This window comes from Paramormyrops kingsleyae, chromosome 4 (assembly GCF_048594095.1).
Source record: "Paramormyrops kingsleyae isolate MSU_618 chromosome 4, PKINGS_0.4, whole genome shotgun sequence".
NCBI classification, from domain to species: domain Eukaryota; kingdom Metazoa; phylum Chordata; class Actinopteri; order Osteoglossiformes; family Mormyridae; genus Paramormyrops; species Paramormyrops kingsleyae.
The window spans coordinates 22650877-22674112 of record NC_132800.1 but is presented as its reverse complement, the minus strand read 5'-3'; the positions used below and the strand labels follow the sequence as shown (position 1 = coordinate 22674112).

Here is a 23236-nt window from a genome sequence, read left to right as displayed (position 1 = left end):
GACCCAGGTTTCGCTCTCAGTCTGCGTGTGTCTTATCGGAGAACAAGATAGGATATGCAATAGGCAGGAAAGAGTCATTATCAAGAACACTGCTACTAAATAAATGAGCAGCTAAATAACTGAACAGAAATCGCAGGTTGCTTTAGCTCTTACATGCTCCTACAATATTTATGTTACTATGAGAGTCACCTGACATGTGCGTTTGGGGTCAATTTGACCCCAGGGTAGGTATGAGGGTTGGGTAAATTCATCAGCTAAACAGCTAAATCCAAATATTACCTTTAACTTATGAGATCAATAATTATGTCTACTCGTTCTATACTGTAATTATCAACCCTACCACCAGCAACTAACTCCCTTCTGCTAAATTCAATAATGTGCCATGCAATGTCATGTTAGTGGTTAACTACCTACATACCTGCAACATACAGACAGTAAGTGACGTGGGGGAGTTTGCAGAGCACTGAAAGTGCAAAACCCAAGATGGTGCAAGACAGGGGGGCTGGAAGCAAGGGTTTATATACATAATGCAATGGAAACAATGAATACAGCAGCATAAAGGATGGAATGAACATAGTGGAAAAAACATATTAAATTATTGTTATTGTTGTTATTATTGTTATTAAATAACAGAAAAGGCCATAAATGCCAGACAGACCAGGAGGATCCACCCATCTCTGACCCTGTGAGCTTTACGGAGCCGCTGCCTGACAAACCCACACTGTAAACCCTGCAGCCAGATTCCATTTCACATCAAAGACGCAGCAGCTTCCTATATTAGCCGCAGACTGGGAGCAAAAGGTCGCCTGGGAGCTGGATCCATTACGCGACGTTCTCCTATTGTCATAAATTTGCCTACCCTGGCTCCTTGATCCCCTGTGAAGTACTTTACACGCCTGCTGTGGTGTTTAGCCTTTAGCTGCCATTCAGACTTTCGCTCGACGCCGAACAACGAGCCCAGCCCACTGGCACCGGTAATAAGCACCCGAATATTTCAGCCAGGAGCGACAGCAACCAGGGACGGTGCCGTAGCTGCTCAGCCTACAAGACGTGGGCGGGTTTATTTCTAATATTTAATTCTTCACGGAGGGGAGCTGATGAGGATGTCAGCACGTGACGGCTGTGCAACAAGGAGAGGACTGTGCGACTCTACTGTGGGAAACCGATCAGCAGGTCATAACCCACACCCACCACATCCACTGGGTCGCTGGAAAACTGCCACGTTGTGTGTGTGTGACTCATTATTCATCCCTCGCTTGGGGATATTTTGGCTCATTTCAGGAAACTGTTGCTTCAAATACTTCCTTTCCATTTCCCGTTGAAAAACTACTTACAGCACATGAAGGTTATTATCAATTAATAACGAAGGAATAGTCCTGGGCTGAGATTTACCAATCTCTACGTCCACACAATTTCGGGTTTAATTACAGTACATGGTTTTCGCAATACTGGGGCAGATTTTTGCTTGATAAACAAATGAACAGCTTCATCGGATAGGCTAATGGAGCTAGCTAATGAAGTTAGCCTGACAGGGCTGGGCCGGTATCTTCAGGCGAGCTGATGACTCGCCCACGCGATCTTCAAAACGGGATTTTCAGAACACGTCCTGACATTGGCGCTGCCTTAAAGATTCTGCCAGACGAAGGCTTCAGCACAAGTCAGCCAGGGGCCTCCTGCTGCTTAAGGTCTATATCCATCGTTATTTTTGGATCAGGGCTTGGCCTAGAAGCTTGTTAGCTAGCAGTGGTTAGCGAGCTAAGGGGAGGGATCAGAACGGGGTGTGCCAACTTTTGAGCGACACGGACAGGTGGGTGGCGGCCATTGCAGGGCCCTCAGGGGCCAGTAAAAAAGTCAGGGGGGATGTTTGTGTGGCTCATTCCCAGGGACTGGGAGGCAGCATGGTGGCATAAGACCTGATCTGGTTCCAGGCACAGGCGGGATGAGCTTGTGTTTTCGGAAACGACCATAAGCCGTGTGGGTCCCTTGGTCATGTGTGGTTGCTAAGCAACGGAGGCCTAAACTGTAAATTGATTAATATAGGGCACCTGTCTGGGAATGCTGATGTCTAGACTGCACCTCAGTGCCCACGATCAGATAGCGGGCACTGGAGACATGAGTTACACCAATCACTAGACAGAATATGACCCGGTAGGTGATTTACCTTAATGTCAAAATGGTTGCCGAACAAAGAATGTTATAGAATCGGCTTTAACAGTATGTGTGGGGGGGGCATTTATTCAAAGTGACAAAGACACGCACAGCAACCGAAAAAGGTCACCTCTGCTGAACGAGCCCCCCCCCCCCACCATCTCTCCAGGACCAGGTCTCCCAGCATCCAACCTGTCCTGCCGTTTTTATTTACAGGATATTTCTGTGCCGTCTATCCCTGTGAAGTCACTCAGGAGTCCAGCAGGTTCGGTCCTGGATTTAACCTGCATCACATGGTCCTGACTGATTGTCGGTGGCACCTTTGGTCTATTTATATATAACATATTTATATTATTGATCTTTTTATCTATATGTGTGATCTATTATTGTACATTTTTCATGTTTAAAGTCCAACTTTATTCATTCAAGCTAAGCAGGCGTACACTGAACCGAAAGAGCGTTTATCCGTGTCCTTAATAACAGCTCTGCACAGAACATGAAAAGTTAAACACACAAGAAAATAATGAATAAACAAATAAAATGCTGTATATTGTGCAACTGTCGCCTAGGGCTAAAGATGTGATCACTTTATTCATTATAACCCATATTTAACAAAGCTTGTTGTTTAAATACAGATTCCTCCTGTTAGCTATAATAATAACGAATATGACGATTGTTTCTCTGTGTGCAGTTGGGTCTCTAGGTTAAGAGTGTTAATCCCCTCTGTTTCCCTGAAGTATTAAAGCTAGGGAGAGGCGGATGAAAGATGACCTCCCACACAGGAGTGCAGAGTTGGGGTTTGACGCACCACCCCCCAGACAACACCCCCAGGTCCCCATCCACCAAGTGCCGCCCCACCCCGATCCCACGCACGGCAGGATGGGCGCCGACCCCACGCACGGCAGGATGGGCGCCGACCCCACGCACGGCAGGATGGGCGCCGACCCCACGCACGGCAGGATGGCCGCCGCCCACCCCGACCCCACGTACGGCAGGATGGGCGCCGACCCCACGCACGGCAGGATGGGCGCCGACCCCACGCACGGCAGGATGGGCGGCGACCCCACGCACGGCAGGATGGCCGCCGCCCACCCCGACCCCACGCACGGCAGGATGATTGCCGACCCCACGCACGGCAGGATGATCGCCGACCCCACGCACGGCAGGATGGGCGCCGACCCCACGCACGGCAGGATGGCCGCCGCCCACCCCGACCCCACGCACGGCAGGATGGGCGCCGACCCCACGCACGGCAGGATGGGCGGCGACCCCACGCACGGCAGGATGGCCGCCGCCCACCCCGACCCCACGCACGGCAGGATGATCGCCGACCCCACGCACGGCAGGATGATCGCCGACCCCATGCACGGCAGGATGATCACCGACCCCACGCACGGCAGGACGATCGCCGACCCCACGCACGGCAGGATGGCCGGCGCCCACCATGGTGTAAGGTCCCAGCAGACACCCAGCGCCCGGCGCCCCATCGGCCAGTACCGGAGCCCCGAGAGGAGAGCCAGCATGGAGTTTACCCCCGATATGCAAGTGGCAGGCGGCTCGCCGGTCAAGACAGAGGGGCTGCTGCGGAGCAGGAAGGCCGTGCTGCCCTCAGAGGTGCGCCACTGGGAGAGGAGCGGCGACACTCCCTATAGGGCTGGGCCAGGAGAGGAGGAAGAGGACGATGAGCAGTCAGTTCGCATCATAGGTCGACGGTTCAGCCGTAACATGGAGGATCACGCACCCAGATTCATGGAGCAAGACCCGAATGTGGTGCAGCATGCCCCGGGTCCTCCTGAGCACATCCCAAGAGACGTGCAGCACATCTCCAGGACCTCTGAGCCCATCCACAGACATGGAGATCACACCAGGCCTCAGGCCCATGCAGCATACATTCAGGAGCGCATCTCGAAACCGATGGAGCACATACCAAAGTCCACTGATAGCACCTCTAGGATGGTGGATCATATATCGAGGGCCGGAGATGTGGTCATCAGGCCTGTGGAGCGCACATCCAAAGCCATGGAGCACACACCGAGGCGGGCCAGCCACATCACAAAGCTGGGGGATCTCAACCTTGGCCAGCAAGAGGTGGAGCTGCCCGAGGGCTTAGCCAGGGACAACGACCTGGGTGATGGGACGCCCATGTACCTCCAGAGGGGCTCATCGTTCCTAGCAGGGCAGCATAAAATCACGGAGGCCCCCTCGATGGCCATGAAGCCCAAAACCCGCGTACGGTCCATGTCTGACATTGGGGTGCCCCAGAGCGCCACGGTCTACCGGAACCGGGAGAGCTGGGATGGTGGCGTGGCCAACGGGGAGCTCAGCACCCTGGACACCAGGGTCTCTGTGGCACAGCTCCGCCACTCCTACCTGGAGAATGTCAATACCAACATCAGGAAGCCAGAACCGTAGGTGGAGCGGCGCCGGACGGCTGACCCATCCATGACCTTGTCTAAACCCCCAAATAACTGCTTTTGGTGACGTCTCCCACCCTCTAACACCTGGAAATCTGCCTGATGACCCATATGGTAGAAGCAGGGTGCTCCCAATACTAATGCTGTCCTAATACAAGTCTGGCACCTAGCCTGACCAATGAAAGCCTGGCGTCCATGCTTGCGTGCCCCCGCATGTCACATGAGTTTAGATGCTGTCATAGTAAACCTCACCATTTTGTGTTTTCTTCCAACGGGCCATCCGTCTTCCTCGTTCATATTATCCCCCTTTTCTCCCCCACTGCCTCTGTGGTGGGGGTGCTTGCAGGGAGGCTAAGGTAGAGCTGGCAGCGTTGGATGTCAGGCCGGAGCGCGAAGGGGGGCCGCGGAGACCCCGCTGCTATATCGTCCCCGGTGACGATAGAAAGACTTCTGAGAGGTTTAGGACTCAGCCAATCACCTCTGCAGAACGACTAGAGTCCGATAGGTAGGCGGGGTGTGTATTTGGGGTTGCAAGGGGGCAACCTGCCCCCAGCCAATGGGGAGTGAGAACTGACTGTGAAGACGGGGCATGCTGTAAAAGAGCCATGTGATGCTCTGTTGTGAGAATGATAAGAGGGTTCCCATCTTCAAGGTGGCTGTGGCCATTTCCCAAAAATATATTTCAAACAAATGCTAAGAGGCTATAGTGGATATTACGTAATTTCCCATGATATTCCTCGTACAATGGTCATGGACCTAGTGGGAGGAAAAGAGGCTGTGAGTGCCCTCTGTGGGACGGGAGAGGAAAGGCCACACAAAGACCGTGTGAATCGCCCATTGTCTCCACCTTCTGCTGCTCTGATCCCATAGCACAGAAAACAGAGGAGAAGCTTAATTATGTCGATTTAGCATATTGCTACGGCTACCTCGCCCGTCACGTGTGCTAATTGCTTCTCACATTCTCTGGTCTTTCCCAGTTATAGGTCAGCATCTCAGCTGTTTACTCTGAGATTTTACCCCTGATCACTTTTAACTGGTAACCTTTCTTTTCCTCATCAGGACCCATTTAAGTCCTACAGAGCTACAGAAGACGGAAGGCAAGTACCAAGGAGCAAAATAAAATGGAGAGGGAAATAGTCTTTATTCTAGAAACTGAATGGATATTGTTTAGGAGTTTTGTTTTGTCTTTGTTTAACTTGATGCTTATTGTCAATGAAGGCTACAAGGTAGAGGGAAGTATTTGTTAAAAATGTGTTATTAGTGATCGCTGAAATACAATATGAAGCAACAGAGCAATTCATCTGACAACAATATTCAGATATGATTATTGGATAACTGGACTGATTTGTAATGTCTTTAGCAATATTGTGCCTTTGTTTTACTGTTTGTCGTGTTCCTTTGTGTACATTTGTCTGCATGTTCTTGAGGCTGCTTGTGTGTAGGATCAAAGGAATCTCATTTTAGGTCTCTCCTTCAGTCATTGCTTCTGGCCTGTGGGCAGCACCACGAGTGCCTGCATGTCTGTGTGAGAGGTTGCACATTACCTCGTGTTATAGTGCATTTACTCACACCCCTTTTCTGTGTGAGAGATTGCATGTTCCCTCGTGTTATAGTGCATTTACTCACACCCCTTTTCTGTGTGAGAGATTGCATGTTCCCTCGTGTTATAGTGCAGTTACTCACACCCCTCGTCTGTGTGACAGATTTCACGTTCCCTCATCTTATAGTGCATTTACTCACACCCCTCGTCTGTGTGAGAGATTGCATATTACCTCGTGTTATAGTGCATTTACTCACACCCCTTTTCTGTGTGAGAGATTGCACGTTCCCTCGTGTTATAGTGCATTTACTCACACCCCTTTTCTGTGTGAGAGATTGCACATTACCTCATGTTATAGTGCATTTACTCACACCCCTTTTCTGTGTGAGAGATTGCATGTTCCCTCGTGTTATAGTGCAGTTACTCACACCCCTCGTCTGTGTGACAGATTTCACGTTCCCTCATGTTATAGTGCATTTACTCACACCCCTCGTCTGTGTGACAGATTGCACGTTCCCTTGTGTTATAGTGCACTTACTCACACCCCTCATCTGTCTGAGAGATTGTACATTCCCTCATGCTATAGTGCACTTACTCACAACCCTAGTCTGTGGGAGAGATTGCACATTCCCTTGTGTTATAGTCCACTTACTCACACCCCTCCTCTGATACTGTTCTTTTTTCAGGGGAGGAGGAGAAGCTGGACGAAAGAGCCAAGCTGAGTGTGGCTGCCAAGCGCTCCCTGTTCAGGGTAAGCACCCCATGCGGGGGCAGAGTGGGGCACCATCTCAACAACAACACTGAAATCTAAAATGAGATGTTTCATTCCATTCCTCCCATTTTCATTCATTACATTTACATTTACATTTACAGCATTTGGCAGACGCCCTTAGCCAGAGCGACTGTTCTGTACCTCTCCATTTCCACTCTATTACATTTCCACTCTATTGCTATTTTATACCTCTTCATTTCAATTATATTCCTTTTCATTCCAGTTCTATTACACTCCATTTACATTCTTTTCTATTCCATTCTTGTTCAATTCCTCTCCATTTCTGTTTGGTTCCGTTTCATTTCTGTTCTGTTTCTGTTCTATTCCATTTCATATTCGTTTGGCTCCTTTTCATTCCTGTTCTATTCCATTCTGTTTTCATTTTGTTACAGTCCATTTCTCTTCTATGAAATTTAATTAACATTGTGTTCCATTTCATTACATTCCTGTTCTTTTCCATTCCATCCCATCTCCACTCTGTGCTGATATATTCCATTCCTGTTCTATTTCTCCCCATTTCCATTCTGGACCATTTCTTTCCTATTTTTTTCTTTCCATTTCCATTCTGTTCCATTCTCTTCCTGTTCTACTCCTCTCCATTTCCTCTCTGTTCCATTCCATTACATTCCCATTCATTTCCTTTCTGTTACCACTGTATTACAAAAACATACTTCGACAGCTAGTGAACAAAAACTGTACTGTATGTATTGTATTCATTTCATTGATGTCCGATTTTGCAGGGTAGAATGCCAGCTCTATACAGAGCTCTGTATCTCTCTTTCTCACCTCCCAGGAGCTGGAGAAGACCGGTGATGGCAGTGTGCCCAAACCGGTATCCCGCAACGCCGCAGTAGAGAGGCGGCTCAGGCGTTTACAGGAGCGTTCCCACACACAGCCGGTCACCACTGAGGAGGTGGTCATCGCCACCACGTAGGTCACCTTCCATCACACTGAATATTGTTGCCAGATGAGTGTTTTTCAGGTAAAATACGTTTGCTGGACCTAAAGTTCCTTGTTTAATAGAAAGACTCTTCCTCTGACTTATAATGAACATTCACCATATAAAAATGACTGTGATTTTATTCAAAACTTGATTCAGAAGTCTATACAGATTTAAGATGAATAAGAAGATTCTAGATTCTTCTATAACCCAGGCTAAGTTTCCTCTTCACTCTGTTTGATTTATTTTGCATTTCAGTAGATTTATTGTAGCTTAACTGTCAGTTGAATCACATTCTTCATTCTCTCCATTCTGTCCGATGTGACGAAAAGCGTCCCTGACCCCCATTCGCGAGCAGTGACCGCCCACACCACCGCCCCAAGCATCCCGACCCCCACACTAGTCAGCAGCACAGTGACACGCTTCAGGTACCCCACACGGGGCTTCTGCACATGCACAGAGCGCACAGCGCTGCTCGGCTGCCTCGCCAAAGCCTAAACTGGCCACCTGACTCTCAAGGGTTTTGTCTTTAATACTTTAGGACCAAAGGCATGCAAATTTCTATGTGCGCTGCATAAAGCTCTTGTATGATCTATGTTAGAGTGAGATACAAATGATTTTTCATTTGAAGTGCATGTATGTTCCATGTTGGCACCACAGCGCCCTCTGCTGTCTGGAGCGCTACAGCTTGGTCTTCTCATGTTTCGGTGCTATTTTTGCTAAGTTTGGGATGCTGCTTGTTTTTAAGAAGACAGCAGCAACAGTCTTTAACTGAATGTTTTGATTTCACTTTATGAGTCATTGATACTGTCATATCACTGTTTATTTGGTTTGGGGGTGCATTTGTGTTGCTTCAATGAGGTAGCGAGTGTGTAAATGTCAATGATGCTTGCATGTTTGCCTATTGAATCAGCATGCAGTTTTGTTTACAGTACTTTCACACTGACAGACATGTGCTTTAACCTTGAGATGTGTGTTTTTTAAAGAACTTGATCTCACAAAAGTGGACAAATACTTTAATATGCAATATAATTCAATACTAAAATGCTTTATTAAAAAAATATATTGTAAAGAAAAAACTAAATTCCCCTGACATATTGTTACAAGCTTTTGCATTATCTGTAAAACTTTGATTAAAAAGTTATTTGCATTGGTTTTCTTCATTCCTGCTTAGATTACCTGCTGTTTCACATATTTATTTCCAGTTATTCCATTGTATGCATATCTTTTTTGTCCATTTCCCACCAGCACACTTGATTTAGCTCATTCGACATGTCCTTTCATCTTCTCTCATGGAAATTAAGTTAGTGGGTGACAGGTTGCTATCTCTTCCTGTCATTCCTCCTCCCAGCCTACAGGGGTCCTCGCAGCAGAGCCCGGTGACTCCAGAGACTCACTCAACTGAGGCGGTGATGACATCAGCAGTACCAGCAGCAGTGGAAGAAAAGGTACCAGAGGAGCCGGACCTGTCTGCCCTCAGCCTGACAGAAAAGATGGCGCTCTTCAACCGACTGGCACAGAAGCCAACATCCAAATGGCTGACGGAAGGGGGGGGGAGTGGGGTCGCTCAGCGCAGAACCTCCAGCCGCTATCAGACCCAGCCCATCACCCTTGGGGAGGTGGAGAAGGTACGGAGCATCCCGGTACAATCATAAATGCAATGCACCTATCAGAACCTCACAGGGGTTGCCTGGCAACCAACCACTTCAGCACCTTTCCTTGAGTTTAAAAAAAATGTCATTTCATAACAGTGGGTCCCTTTCAGATTCCCCAGTTCCTCGTCAGGTACAACCTTGACAGCAACCCAGGGACTTTATTTGAGATCTTGTTCTACTTCAAGGACATTTCCCAGCACTTCACAGTTCTTGGCCAACCACACGTCTCTGTTAATGATGAGCTTCCCTAAGAGCCATCGGTCCTGCAATCCCGAATTTTTCCTACAAGCTGGACCGTGTCTGACATCTCTCACAGCAGTAGCACTCTGCTTCTCGTACCGCCATGGTGAAACCAACCTGTCTCTGGTACAGGAAGAGGTTGCTTCGGGTGCTCCTCTGGTGCCAAAAGATGATGTAGAAGAGCAACAGAAAGAAATTCGGCCTGAAACCGTAAGGGGGATCATCTGCATTGTTCTGCCCGAGCTCGCGTAAACCTATTGACCTGCTGTGTGTCCTGAGATGACGAGTCAAACTGCATCGAGTTTGATTATATGTCATGGTAATGTTTGCCTGCCTCTACAAACAAGTTTACTCCATCTGTGCAAACGTGTTTTTTTGTGAATTGTCATTTGGACATTTATAGAGATTGTTTTCTAGTAGTAGGAAACATGCACATGCAATTCTTCTGACAGGAACTGAATCCCCAATCCTAGAGATGTCACATTTTTCCATTGTGGAGGTGGCTATAGAGTCACACACGGAACCACCGTGTTTTCACCGACTGTTGAAAAGCTGGGATTTGGGGGGGCGGCATGTTTCCCTAAAGAAAATCGTGGGCGTTCAAGCATCTGCGACGTGTGGCCCCTCACCCGAGGACGCCGGAATGGCCGCAGTTGAATGAACGACATGTGACCTCCGGGCAGAAAGGGGGCGATCTACAATGAAAAAGAGCCTCAGCAGAAATGCCAAATACAATGGTACCTCAGTTCTCAAACTCATTAGAACTCAAATTTCTTAAAAGTCGAACCAACCAGTTTGAAAAAAAATTACCTAGAGCTTGATCTGAATCTCAGAAGTCAAACCGTGAACGCCAACCTCAGATAACTTGTATGTGCGGGGAAATGTGTCACGCGGCACGTATCTCAGCGGAAACAAAGGGTAACGCTTCAGTCTCAGCCTCGCATTTGTTGTGATAGCACCGTGCATGTTTACACTAACTGAATACATACAGTTAGACAATGATAGACAGTAACAGTAATTATTATTATATAATAAAATACATTTAAAAATAAAGATTTCTTATTCGTTATTTTAATGTTAACAATAAACCATTAATACATTTAATTATAATAATATTGTCGTGCCGAGCGGGGACAGAACGGAGACAAAGGCGCAGACGTCAAGGTATCGGGGAATACGGGGTTTAATTACAGGTAAGGCAGGCAAAACGCAGACGGACAATACAATGACCGGACTGGGGAAACAAACTGAAACACGGACGAAATACAGAGGACTAATGACAACAACCAGAAACAGCTGATCACGTGGGGATTCCACATGAGGTTAACGAGGGGGCGTGGCACACGGAAGGAGCGGACAATCGGGGCAGGACACATTGTTTTTTTAACTTTACACATTGTTTAAATACATTTATTTTCTTACTTTACAAATTACTGTTTTGATAAATGTTCTTAGATGTGTTTAGTACAGTACATGCTCTTCTTGTTTTATCCGGTTTATTTTGTGTTTAAATGCTAAAAAAACAAAAAACATATTTAGGTGTAATTTTTTGGGGCCGGGAACCAATTAATTGGTTTTCCATTATTTCTAATGGGGAAAATTAGATCAAAACTCAAACTTTTTAGGATTCGATCCGGAGTTCTGAACGGATTAAGTTCGAGTTTCGAGGTACCACTGTATAATGAAGCGTCTTGCACTCTTATTTTCTCATCATAAACATGTGAGTTTGGATCTGTCAGGGCATTACTATCAGAAAATTGAAGTTGCACCTTCGATCTGTGTGGTCTGCATTTTGTCGTCAGCTGAATTTAGAGGATCATGCTGTTGTTCTCAGTTGATGTGGTCGTCTGTTGTATGGTCTTCAAATTCTGCATGACATTCCACATGGGCCTTCACAATAACTGCTCTTCTGATGTATAAACGATCAGAAGTTCGGTGGGGAGTGATGTGTCAGACCCGTTGCTCCATGGGGACGCTCCCTGCACATTAGGCGTTCCTCATGTCTCCCCCATCGGTCCTAATCTTCAGCCTCAGTCGAGCGTGTGGGAATCGCATGGTGTCAGCATGTGTGATATGCTCTGGGCTGCATCTTCATACCCAGGGAGCATGGGTTCTAATGGGATTAATTATTGGTTAATTAGAGATGAATTAACATGCTGCTTTGTCGGGCAGGAGGTGAGTCACTGTGATGCCGGCCTCACCGTTCAGTGTATTCGGCTGCCTTTGCGCACCTGTCGCATGTTCCTGCGATTTACGTTGCTCTCACCCCATCTCCCCTACCATAGGTTCAGAAAGGAGGAAAGGTCAAGCCTGAACCTCTATCGGCCCTGCTGGTCCGGCAGAGCCCAGCGCATACCACCACAGTTTCGGTTGCCCACGTGGGTGATGTCCACCTGAGCAGATCTGCCACCATTGCATTCAACCCGGGGGTGGGGGCCAGCGAATCGGATGCCACTCCGGTTCCGCCCAAGCGCCGCAGCCCCGCCCGTGTCGATGACGTCAGTGCCCCCAAACCACCATGTCCGCCCCATCTGGAACAGTCAACAGAAATCAAAAGCTCCTCCCACAGCATCTCATTGGTCGGGCTGCGGCAGCAGGCGGGGACAGAAGCAGAGGTTGATGACAGCTGTGGAGCTGGAGGGGGCGGGGCTAGCTGGAGGAAGCCCTGCCCCCCTAAGGGGGAGGACGAAGTGAAGCATCCACCAGCCACCCAGCCGAGCCCGTGCAGTCAATGTGGCCCCACCCCACCGTCGAGGCAAGGCGCCCCCCCACGGAGACCTGAGAGCACAGTCGCCCCGGCAACACAAGAACATGGGGGCCACGTCAAGGAAATGAGGACGTCCTCACAGAACCTGTACGAGACAGAGACGACGGTAGTGGTGCACTCCCAGACCACGGTGTCAGGTAAGGGGGGGGCGGGGGGGCGCAGGTGCTGATGTGAAGCGAGCGACACCCCCACGGCTTTCAGACGAGCCCTCAGCAGGGACCTCAAGCTGCCCAGAAGGGCTTTTGTCATGCAGACCGGCCCTTGGGGGGCTCAGTCTCATCTACATACTTTTCATATGCTCACTTTGTCATGGAAATAGCATATTTGCCGGCACGATTAGTGCTGTTACTACTCGGGGTGCATTTTAGGAGCAAGTGAGATGGCTGCACGTATATCTCTCAGCGCGCCGGCTCCTTGCTCCCCCCACACCATCCCTGTGTCCCCAGTCTGCCTGTTTGTCTAATCTTTTCTGAGCATGTGCATGCAGAGATGGATTCGGGGGGGAATTCTGGGGCGGGTGTGCCGGGGCTGATCTGTATTCGGCTCACTGACAGACAGGGGGGGAGTTGTGGGTGGGGGGGGGTAGATCACGCTTATTACCGCCTATCCGGCACAGAGGCTGTACTCGCCCGTGCAGGGAGACACAGGCAGGCGGCACGTCTGCCCGGGTAATCAGCACGCGATCCTGCGAGGAACTCAGAGACTCATTACAACTGCTTTCCCGCAGCCTGCGGCCCCATTTCCATCCCGCGTGAGTGTGTGTGTGTGTGTGTGTGTGTGTGTGTGTGTCTGTGCTCACGTGGGCGTGTCAGACACTGCTGCCAGCTGACAGTCATTGATCGCTCTGGGGTTGTAACGCCTGTCCTGTTTTCTGCGTGGCTGTGTGCGCGCACGCGCGCGCGTGTGTGTGTGTGTGTGTGCGTGCGTGCAAGCAGAGCTGCAGGAGAGCAGTGTCTCTGCAAGAGCAGCGGCTTCAGCTGCTCCCAGGACCGGCTCCCAGGCTCCGCCCGAGCAGCAGCCAGGCAGCGCGACCCCGGCAGACCGCCAGGGAGAGGACGCGGACGGGATGTCAACGCAGCAGATGTCCATCAAGGAGAGGTCAGTCCTGGGGAGGCGGGGGAGGGGGGGGGGGTAGCGGTTAGCGACATTCTGCATGAATGGTGGCCGTCCCCCGGGAAAGTGTCACTGTCAATCAGCATGCTATTGTGCTGGGGAGACAGTGTGGGGTGGTGGCCGGGAGAGGGGTGTGTCACAGGGGGCGCACACGCACGCGCGTGGGTGTGTGTGTGCGTGTGTGTGCGTGTGTGTGTGTGTGAGATTGTCATTGTCTATCTGAATGCTGTCTACAGCAATGAGATTCAGACTATGACTTCCCTATTGAAGATGCAATCGATTCTTTATTCTTATGTCATTTATTTGCAGCGTCCCCTGTTTCCAGCGCCCCCCCTTCCTGGGGTGTGGTGTGGTGGGGGGGGGGGGGTGATTGTGGTGACACGGGTACACAGGTCTCACCTTGGATCACATTGAGGAATGTAGGTTACTGTTGTCCCGGAGATGGGATTTATTCCTGGAAGCACAGAATGCGGAGATTTGGCTCCGGGAGGCTCTGTGGGTGCGTGTTAGGTGGGGGGGGGGGGGCTATCTGAGGAGGGGGCAGGGGAACTGGGTCGTGTGCCTGTCAACGGGGCATTTAAACTGAAAGGGTGGGGCAGCTCTCAGGACCTCTAGAGGTTAAGTGACCCCCTTCCCTGTGGCTGCCACTCTTGTGAGTGAAAACGGGCGCTTTGTGATGTCAGTTCGGTTACAGGGGCCATAAAATCGAGCTAGTCAGGTGACACATGGCATTAGGAGGACAGTCCTACACACTCGGATTTGAACCAAGAGCTGGGTGGCATTTCCTGTTGGTCAGTCAATGGGTGCCTGAGCGAGACGAGGATCAAATGAAACACCCGAGGCTTTCTTGGGCCGGTTGCTGTATCCTGAGGTTCGTCCCCTTGCTGGTGTCCTTAGTATTGCCAGGGCAGCGTCTGGCAGTTCGCCCCCTACTGGACGTGCCGGTAAACTGCGCCACTGCAGATCTATGATAGAATGTGGGTCATTATATAAGCCTGTGTTCCGCATTCATTGGGCGCTGACCCAATCCATCCATCCCCACATGGGGCTGTCCCCATTACAGTAACAGAACCTTTCATTTTCCCTTAGGTCTATGGATAGCTAATCGCATTAGTTTAAAACAGGGGTGGCTCTATCCTTGGGGTCTATCCTTGACCCCACACCCCTAATGATGTAGATTTGTCCTCTTTAGTGTACATATTCTTCCCTTACTTTATTCACTTTCCCATCATAGGCTAGACTCCTGAAGTTATGTGTGGCTTAGCAAGTTAGAATGTTGTGTCTTTGAGTAGAAGGTTGCTGGTTCTAATCCTGTGGCCCATAGGGTGGTTTTGGGCCCTTAACCTATACCTGCTCCAGAGACTGACCCTGCTTGCTTAAATGTATGTTTCTTCATATAAAATGGTCTGCTAAATATGTCATGAAGTTTAGTTGAATTGGTGTCTGCAAATTGTGTAACTACACTATATGACCAAAAGTCTGTGGACACCAATTTGTCCAACATTCCAAAATCAAGGATATTAATATGAATTCACTATAATACGCTCTACTCTTCTGGGAAGGTTCCTATTAGACAGTAGAACATTGCTGGTGGGATTTGCTGCCATTCAGTTGGAGTATTGGTGCTGGGTTATGAGGCCCCATTCTGTGAGCTTGTGTGGCCGAGCACTTCGCAGCTGAACTCGCTCAGAGACGTTTCCACTTCACGATCACCTCGCATGCAGTTGACCAAGGCAAAGCAGACCAGAAATTTGATGAACTGATGTCACTTTGATGGTGCTCAGTGGACAGTCACTAACGTCTCCTGTACAGTTACCCATTCCGCTGCCGATTTGTGTTGTAGGAAATTGTGTGGCTGTGTGTTTAATCTTGAGTTCCATTTACTTCGGAGGTCAGAAGGCAGACCTGGGATTGACGTCACACCCGAGTTAACTGCGTTCCAGTGCAGCAAGTCGGAAAGCCATTTTGCAATAGCAGGGACCCGTTAAAAAAAGCAAGATTTCTTGCTTTGCCAGATAACTTGTTGGATTTCATTTACCCCAGTTTAAATGGCCTTTATCTTCATTCATGTACATTTAGCCCAAACTATCTTAAATCTGACAAGTTATCAGGCTAAGCAAGAAATCCTGCTTTCTGAAAGAGACCCCAGTTCTACCCCAGTTAGCCATTGTTAGCAATATCAGTGGATAACAACACATTACACCGGTATTCTATGCATAAAAACACAGCAGCGACACGTCCACAGATAGTGGTAGGACAATACTGTGTGTACGACCAATTTAATGAGCCACAAATAAGACATAAGTGCTAATAAACAGTATAAAACTACAGCTTTAACTTCTGCTGATAAAGGGCGCAGCCATCTTGGATTCTGAGCTCGGGGTTGTGAAGATCCCTCCGACTTTCTGAGTAGGCACTCTAACTCCGGGGGCGTTTCAGTTGTAATTAGGAACTCAGAATGAAATAAATTTGAGTTAAAATGGAATGCAGTATTTTTAAACACCTGTGTCAGCAGTGGGTGTGTCCTGATGAGGCGTTTCCTGTCCACTGCCTTGTATCCTGTGCTTCAGTAAAGACTCTGGGATCATGGTGACCCTATACTGCAGTGTTCACCAATCCAGTCCCCAGGGACCCACAGTCGGTCCACGTTTTTGCTCCCTCCCAGCTCCCTGCCAGACAGCCCACATTGTGGACTGTCTGTGGGTCCCCGAAGACCAGATTGGGAAATCCTGCCGTACTGCGTAAGCAGCCGTGAAGTATAGATGGCAAGAGTGGTTCCTTCCTCTGATCCTAGGGTGGCCTTGCTGAAGAAGAGTGGGGAGGAGGACTGGAGGAACAGGATTAACAAGAAGCAGGAGGCGGTACAGGTGGCAGAGAGTGAGACACAGCTGTGGGAGCAGGAGCAGACTTTCAAGAAAAAGGTAAGCCCCACCCACCAGGCCCGCCTTCTTAAGTAACAAATAGAAGCGGATTGATTTTGAGTGGCAGCAGTCAGGAACCAATGAATGTACACCTTCTGGAGGATTGATTTGACATGGCTCCAACTCGCCACCTTGTTTTTGTTTGTAGGAGGAAGGGAGGGTGATCGATGACTTGGCAGTGTCTGATGAGTTCTGGGTAAGCCCGACACGTACGCTGATGGCACTGGTCACCCGGGGGGGGGGATCGTGACCCTGTGACACTTTTTTACAGTCATGCCCCCGTGTTTCACCCTCATCCTCAGGCTGGGGTTTGAAGTGGTCAGGCTCCTCTTCCCCTCGCGCTGGTCTTGACGCTTGAGCATAGTGTGCGCTGGTCTATCCGCTCGCTCCATTTGTGCGAGGGCCGAGTGTCCTGGCAGTAGCAGCTGTCGTTACGAGGCTATTGCATTAACAAATAAAACAGCCGATCAATGCAACAAACAATCAAAGCATGACCTTTTGATTGTGGTCTATTTGGTCCCAGTCTTCGTAGTATCTTCCAACACTGCCCCAACCCTTTTGTAATTAGTGCCCTGTCTGTCCATCTATCCCATGGGGCTGTCTGTCTGGTCCTGCCTGTAGGATCCTGTCTTTTCCACCACATACTCTCCTCCTCCTGTCCCTGCTGGGCAAATGAGCCAGCTCATTGATTCCCAGCCCCAGGTGAGCTCTTCCACGTTACCTTCCCAGGGTGTTGCCTCAGCATCCTGCCTGCCTCCTACCCCTTGTTCCTTCAGCTTCTGTCCGCTTCAATGCCATAGCGCTTTTGGAATGTCGGAGTCGCATTGGGAACTGATGCTTCTATGCAGTTGATCCATTGCACGTGCGCGTGTGTGTGTATGTGTGTGTGTGTGTGCTTGGGGTAGGTGAGAGGGAATGAATTATGCTGTCTTGTTGGGACAGCTGCAAAAATATGCAAAAAACCTGAAACACATCAAGAGACACATTTTTTTCTTTCCAAATTCATCTGCAAATATTAAAATAGCCTCCTAAAAGTTTTTCTGTTCAATGCATTTTTACGTAATTCCAAGCACAGTTTCCACAACCCGCAGAAATAGCATCATGGATAGAAATAACAGCAACTCAGGTTGCACAGTACCGATATTCTCAGAGCAAAGATGATAGGGGAAAGGAAAAAACTTGAATAGTATTTGTAGGAAAAAAATATCTCTGGGAGTCCAAGGGTAGGATAGACTACAGTCATGTGAAAAAGAAGGTTTTACGTATCAGGACATAATTTTTAAAATCCATCTGGTCCTTAGCAGGTCTTAAAAGTAGATGAACAACAACACATGACATATTATGCCGTGTCATTGTTTCTTTAACAAAAGCTAAGCTAAAATGCAGAAGCAGTGTGTAAAAAAGGAGGCAGGAGAACTAAAGCTGAAGACTTCACTACCAGCAGCTTTTTTATTTATTCACGGAATCGCTTAAGACCTTTATCTTGTTATCTGAGAACGCAGTCCGGGTTTTACACAGTAATTAGGAGCCTGATCAACAGCCCTGACCTTTCAGTGTTTTCAGAGAAGAATTATGAGGTCAGTCCTTAAATTAATGACAGGGTAATAAAGAGACAGAAAGGCAGGGCGTGTTCACGTTTACATCTGCTTGGCTGCCGGAAGCGTGTGACTCCTGCTGCCTGAATGTAGGATTTAGTGTAATCTGCTACAGAGAAAATGCACATATCTCTCTATCCTCGCAGCGAGAATTTGTTTTATTCTTGCAGTATTTCAGAGATCAAAATCAGAACAGGGCCGACGTACATTTCCATATTGTCCATTTAATTGCTTTTCGTACTGTACATTGTACACCATCAACATCAGTTCTGCCAATGATAAGTAGGTCTGATGTATAACAATTCACGTGTTGGGGGGGTCACATGTTGGATAGAAACATTTTACCAAGTTTGTATGAAAAATGTATATAATAAAAAAAACCCAGTATTCCTCTTTTGTCCAAATTAACTGCTATGGGAGGATGAAGATTATAACTGAAGAAAATTTGGTATCAGTGAGTATTTTGAGAAGGGCTGACTAATAAAGATGGGCTATTACTGTAGCTGAGCTTATCTGTTAACCAAGGCAAGAATTCTGCAAGGCATACGGAGACTGTTTGGGAAATGTATCTTACCAGAGTTACATCCCCCTCTGTACGCCATTGCTAATGGACCTTTAGATTCTAACACTTTCTTTGAGCTTTATAACACATTGACGTCAATCTCATTGTAACTTAGACTGTTGGGGTCATTTTTCATTGGTACTAGGGCAGACAGTACTGCTAGCAAAAGAGTCATACTCATGTCAAAAAACCTGGACTGGGAGAAGTATTGCACAGGAACTGCTTAATTACTGCAATTACAAATTTAAAAATTCCTTAACTTTTGAGTCGCAAATGACAAGCTCTTCGTTGTCATCGGCAGACATTCATTTGACGCACCTCCTTCTGGCTAGTGATGTGCCAGGAATCCAATCTTTGAGCCGTTAAACCCTAGGATTCTCCTCTATTAGCTACAGGGCCTGCAGTCAGCATATCTTACAACCAAGTCAAAAGCAGCCCCATAATCCGAGCATTCGATCCAGTCCTCAGCTAGCTGAATATCTATCATAGTGCTAATGTGTCCCAACAATACAGAAAGCATATTCTTCAGCAGCGACTGTATATACCAGGACAGTCATCCATATGTCTGAGGGGGACCATCAAAGTGTTTGTATGGGAATTCAAGTATTTTTTTTTACTTATAAGAAAAGGAGACATAAAATTTTTTGAAAATCAGCTCCTTTGACAGCTTCTCTGTATTCTCCTTGTATTTTGCTGAGATTAGTGGTGGGTAATTACAGTACGCTAATCGGGGGTCCCCACGTAGACGTCTGTGTGAGCCCTGCCTGCCTGTTTGTGTGACTGATCTTCAGCGCCAACTCACACAGACCCCTGCCTTCCGCTTCGGTCATTAGCGAGTCTTGGCTGGACCGCTTCTCCTCCGCACGCGGTTCCTCTCCCTGCCTCCTTTTCCTCACTTTTCGCCTCCTCTTCTTCTCTTGCCACCTGCTGCCCCCCCCCTCCCCCTTCCTTGCCCAAAGGCCAGCCCCCCCAGTACCACAGAGCCCCCCACCAGACAGGTGGATCACCTTCACCCATGGAGACGGAAGGTGAATGTTCTGGCAGGCTTTCCACCGTGACGGTGTGGGACCAAACGCAGCTTAGCCTCGCGGTCAGACGGGGGGTGCGGCCCTACCCTACAAAGCATGACAAGGGTCATATCAACATCCCGACAACATCCGAGACATGCGGCCTCTGCATTTAACCCCTTCCATTCTGCAATCCCTGCAGGCCGGTGGTGACCACTCCCCTTTAGCCTACATTAATGGTCTGGTGAACTTAACATGCCTGTTAAGACATCACTCTGGGCTGGCAAGCAATTTACACTGAACAACCCAAGATAATGCCCGTGACTCTGGTTTTTCTAATTACACCGGTTGTGACATTTATTCTCAATTCATGCAGGCACATTAAGTCCATAAATTGAGCAGTCCGAGAAGTGGTTGGCGCGGTTCATCTCAAAGGACGATGGCATTTCTGTATATGTCTTTTCCTCGCGCCGCTTTTCTCCCAGCGCATCGGCGAGGAGATTGAAGCCGAGATGACTATCGAGGAGAGGAAACAGCTCATTAGCTCCAAGGAGGAGACATGGAAATCCACTGGTCAGGGGGCAGCCAACGACTCTTCTCAGTTCACCGTGGCTGCGCGCATGGTCAAGAAAGGTTAGGGCATAACCTCGTCTACCTCCCTCACCTCCTCCCTTCAATTTTACCCCGACCTTTACCCTACTTACTCTCTTTCATATTCCACCCCTATCATGCCCCTTCTACCCCTGATTTTGCCCCCACATCCTTTTAATCTGATCATGGATTGATCTCTGTGAGGGAACATTGAACCTCTATCAAGGAAGTATTTCTCAATCACTTTTTCTTGGTAGTGCAATTCCCAGTCAAGTGTAATTTCCACTGATCTACACGATTGGCATCAAAACTGCCAGAATTAGGGGTTAAAACTAGATATCCTGAGATTAGATGCCTCGATGCAGTTTCCATTGGCAACAAACAGTGATTGTTTACTGGCTCAAAGCATTTTCTTTCTCACTCCTCGTGATGACAACCCTAGCCTAATGGTATGATCCATTCATCCTGTACCAATGACCTCCAGAGTCTATTGAAAAGCATTGAAGGGGAAACCTTCAATTAAGGGGGCATCTGTACAACATAATGGTGCTCTGGTCCTCATTGCATTCCTAGTATGTCCTTGTCAAGAAATTCACTTCTTTTGGTGTGTTGATTTAGGAATTGTGGGGCTTTACATTCAGTGGTATAAAATGAAAAACTGATACAGTAAAATTAAACATAAAAGGGTTGAGTACTTTGATATTCCATGCATCCAACAAATAGAGAAGAGTGTGTAGTTTCCCGTTTATTGCAAGCATGATATAAGAGAGTAACAGAAGAAAAAGATAAGCCGAGATAACTGAATCCAAAACCTACTGGTTTAATGCCCAGAATTTAAGTAATTATTTAAGTGAGCGAATGTCCAGCTGTAACAAATGAACACTGCTTTATATTTTGTGGTAATGTTCAGAGTGACTTACATCACACATCTCATCCGTTGCTTAGCCAAACTGAACCTCTTGACCCTATCTGTGTGCTGTATGTATTCAGTTGTGGCTTTCAGCAGCCTGTCTGAAATGAAATGAAATGAAATGAAATGAAATGATGCTTTATTTGCCATTTGCACAAATATGTGTGCGGGTATATTGGAATGCTTCAGTTTAAGCATATCCCATCTTGGCTTAATTCACCCCTTCCTAATAAACAGATCTTTGCACTTAAATTATGAAGCCCCCCCCCCCCCACACCTGTTATCCAGCAAATGCACCTTATAAACTGGCCACAGATGTATAATACAATGTTATATAATTCAGTTGGCAGAAAGTTATGTGACCTTATAGCAGGGGGGGGGCAGTCTTATCCTTAAAGGGCCGGTGTGTATGCAGGTTTTTGGGATAACCTGTAGGTCAGCTGTTCAAACCCAGGTGCGAGGACTCTTCAGCCAATCAGTCCTCTAATTAGTAATCTAATTAGGGAGTTGCAGCGAAAGCCTGCACACACATCGGCCCTTTGCGGATAAGATTGCCCATCCCTGCCCTCATCTGGCAAAGGTGACACAGGTCAGGTGATCTTGTCACCTGACAGCCTGTACAGTGAGCATGATGTCATGACTTAAGATCTCTGCCCCTTGCAGGTTTAGCGGCACCCGCCAGTCTCCTTTCCCCGATAATCTCCCCCCTGGGAATCCATACGCGGGGCAACATGTCTGCCATCAGCAAGCCCCAGGAAGGTGGGTCACATGGCAGCTTTAGGTCCTTGTTATTCTTCGACTTGACCATCTATCTGATTCTGGGTCAGTTTCTTGGTTTCCAAAAGGTGTTCTCTCTCTTGCAGAAATTGAGGTGAGACCAGATATGAACCTAGAATCTGACCGAAAGCTTGACAAACTGGAATCCTTTCTTGGGCGCATTAACAGTAAAAGTAGGTATCATAGCCCGTTAGGTGGTGCTCCCAGTGTTTGCCACTTTCTGACATGTCTAACGGCTCCCATTCCCCATGTTTAAGTGGCAGGCCTCCAGGAGACAACCCTAACCGTAACCGAGAAGGCCGTCAAGGAGGTGATGAAGCTGGACGATGAGATCTTCTCTAAGTTCTACAAATGCATGACTGATTTTCCCCGGATGAGTGGCAGGATAGAGATCGATGAAGACTTCGACGCCATCTTTGGCCCTCATACGCCCAAGTAGGCTGCGATTTCTATAAATCCTCTCAGTCAGCCCTCAGATGCGCGGAGAGCTCATTTTGCATTCTGACATGTCTACCTCTCCGCCTCCTCGGCTCTCCTGTCTGCTTCATCAGGCTAACATCTGCCATGGTGCAACACAAACGGGAGGTCCGGCCACTGCGGAAGGTGCAGGCATCACGCAACCCGCTGAAGATGCTAGCGGCACGTGAGGATATCCGGCAAGAGTACACAGAGCAGCGGCTCAACGTGGGCGTGCTGGAATCCAGGAGGATGAAGAGCGAGAAAAGTGAGCAGCCTCTTCCTCTGTCATTTTCATTTATTGCTACTCACACTTAGAGTTTAGAAGAGTGTTTTCCAATCCGATCCTCAAGGACCCACCGTCGGCCCATGTTTTTAGTTCCTCTTAGTCCCGATAGGGAGCAAAAACATGGACTGTCTGTGGGTCGCTGACGACCGAATTGGGAAACTCTGCTTTAGAACGTTAGCCTACTCAACCGTATGTCTGCGTGTACGTGTCTGTACCGCAGTGTCAAAATCCTCCAGCTACTCCGAGGCCGCTCTGGCGGGCCTGGCCAGCAAGGAGAGCTTCAGCAATGTCAGCCTGCGCAGTGTCAGCATCTCCGAGCAGATGTCCAACAACAGTGCCGTGCCCTACAAGACGCTCATGCTCATGCAGGTCAAAGGTAGCCCGACTCATCTTTTGGTCCGTTTCATGTCCATGCTTAGCAGCCTGCGACCCTGAGAACGATTCAGGGCAAGTAAACGCAGGACTCAAACTCTTTGCCCCAAAGTCCTTAACTACCATGCTATCTGCTGCTCTCACCTGCTCCGATCCCATAGAACACG

General features: G+C 48.3%; 1 protein-coding gene across 8 annotated transcripts in view; it reads left to right on the top strand.

Moving 5' to 3' along the window:
* Positions 1-23236, top strand: part of LOC111840191 (supervillin-like) — a 67085-nt gene that overhangs the window by 28428 nt on the left and 15421 nt on the right. For all 8 annotated transcript variants that reach the window (XM_072710888.1, XM_072710887.1, XM_023804747.2 and 5 more), the window contains 20 exons: positions 2886-4556; positions 4909-5067; positions 5622-5659; positions 6789-6853; positions 7668-7804; positions 8147-8242; positions 9166-9442; positions 9842-9919; positions 11995-12613; positions 13412-13574; positions 16384-16510; positions 16659-16706; positions 17132-17212; positions 19627-19695; positions 20160-20307; positions 21839-21934; positions 22039-22125; positions 22210-22387; positions 22504-22676; positions 22918-23073. In XM_072710888.1, the coding sequence (XP_072566989.1) occupies positions 2886-4556; positions 4909-5067; positions 5622-5659; positions 6789-6853; positions 7668-7804; positions 8147-8242; positions 9166-9442; positions 9842-9919; positions 11995-12613; positions 13412-13574; positions 16384-16510; positions 16659-16706; positions 17132-17212; positions 19627-19695; positions 20160-20307; positions 21839-21934; positions 22039-22125; positions 22210-22387; positions 22504-22676; positions 22918-23073 (4466 nt within the window). The remainder of the gene's footprint in view (positions 1-2885; positions 4557-4908; positions 5068-5621; positions 5660-6788; positions 6854-7667; positions 7805-8146; positions 8243-9165; positions 9443-9841; positions 9920-11994; positions 12614-13411; positions 13575-16383; positions 16511-16658; positions 16707-17131; positions 17213-19626; positions 19696-20159; positions 20308-21838; positions 21935-22038; positions 22126-22209; positions 22388-22503; positions 22677-22917; positions 23074-23236) is intronic.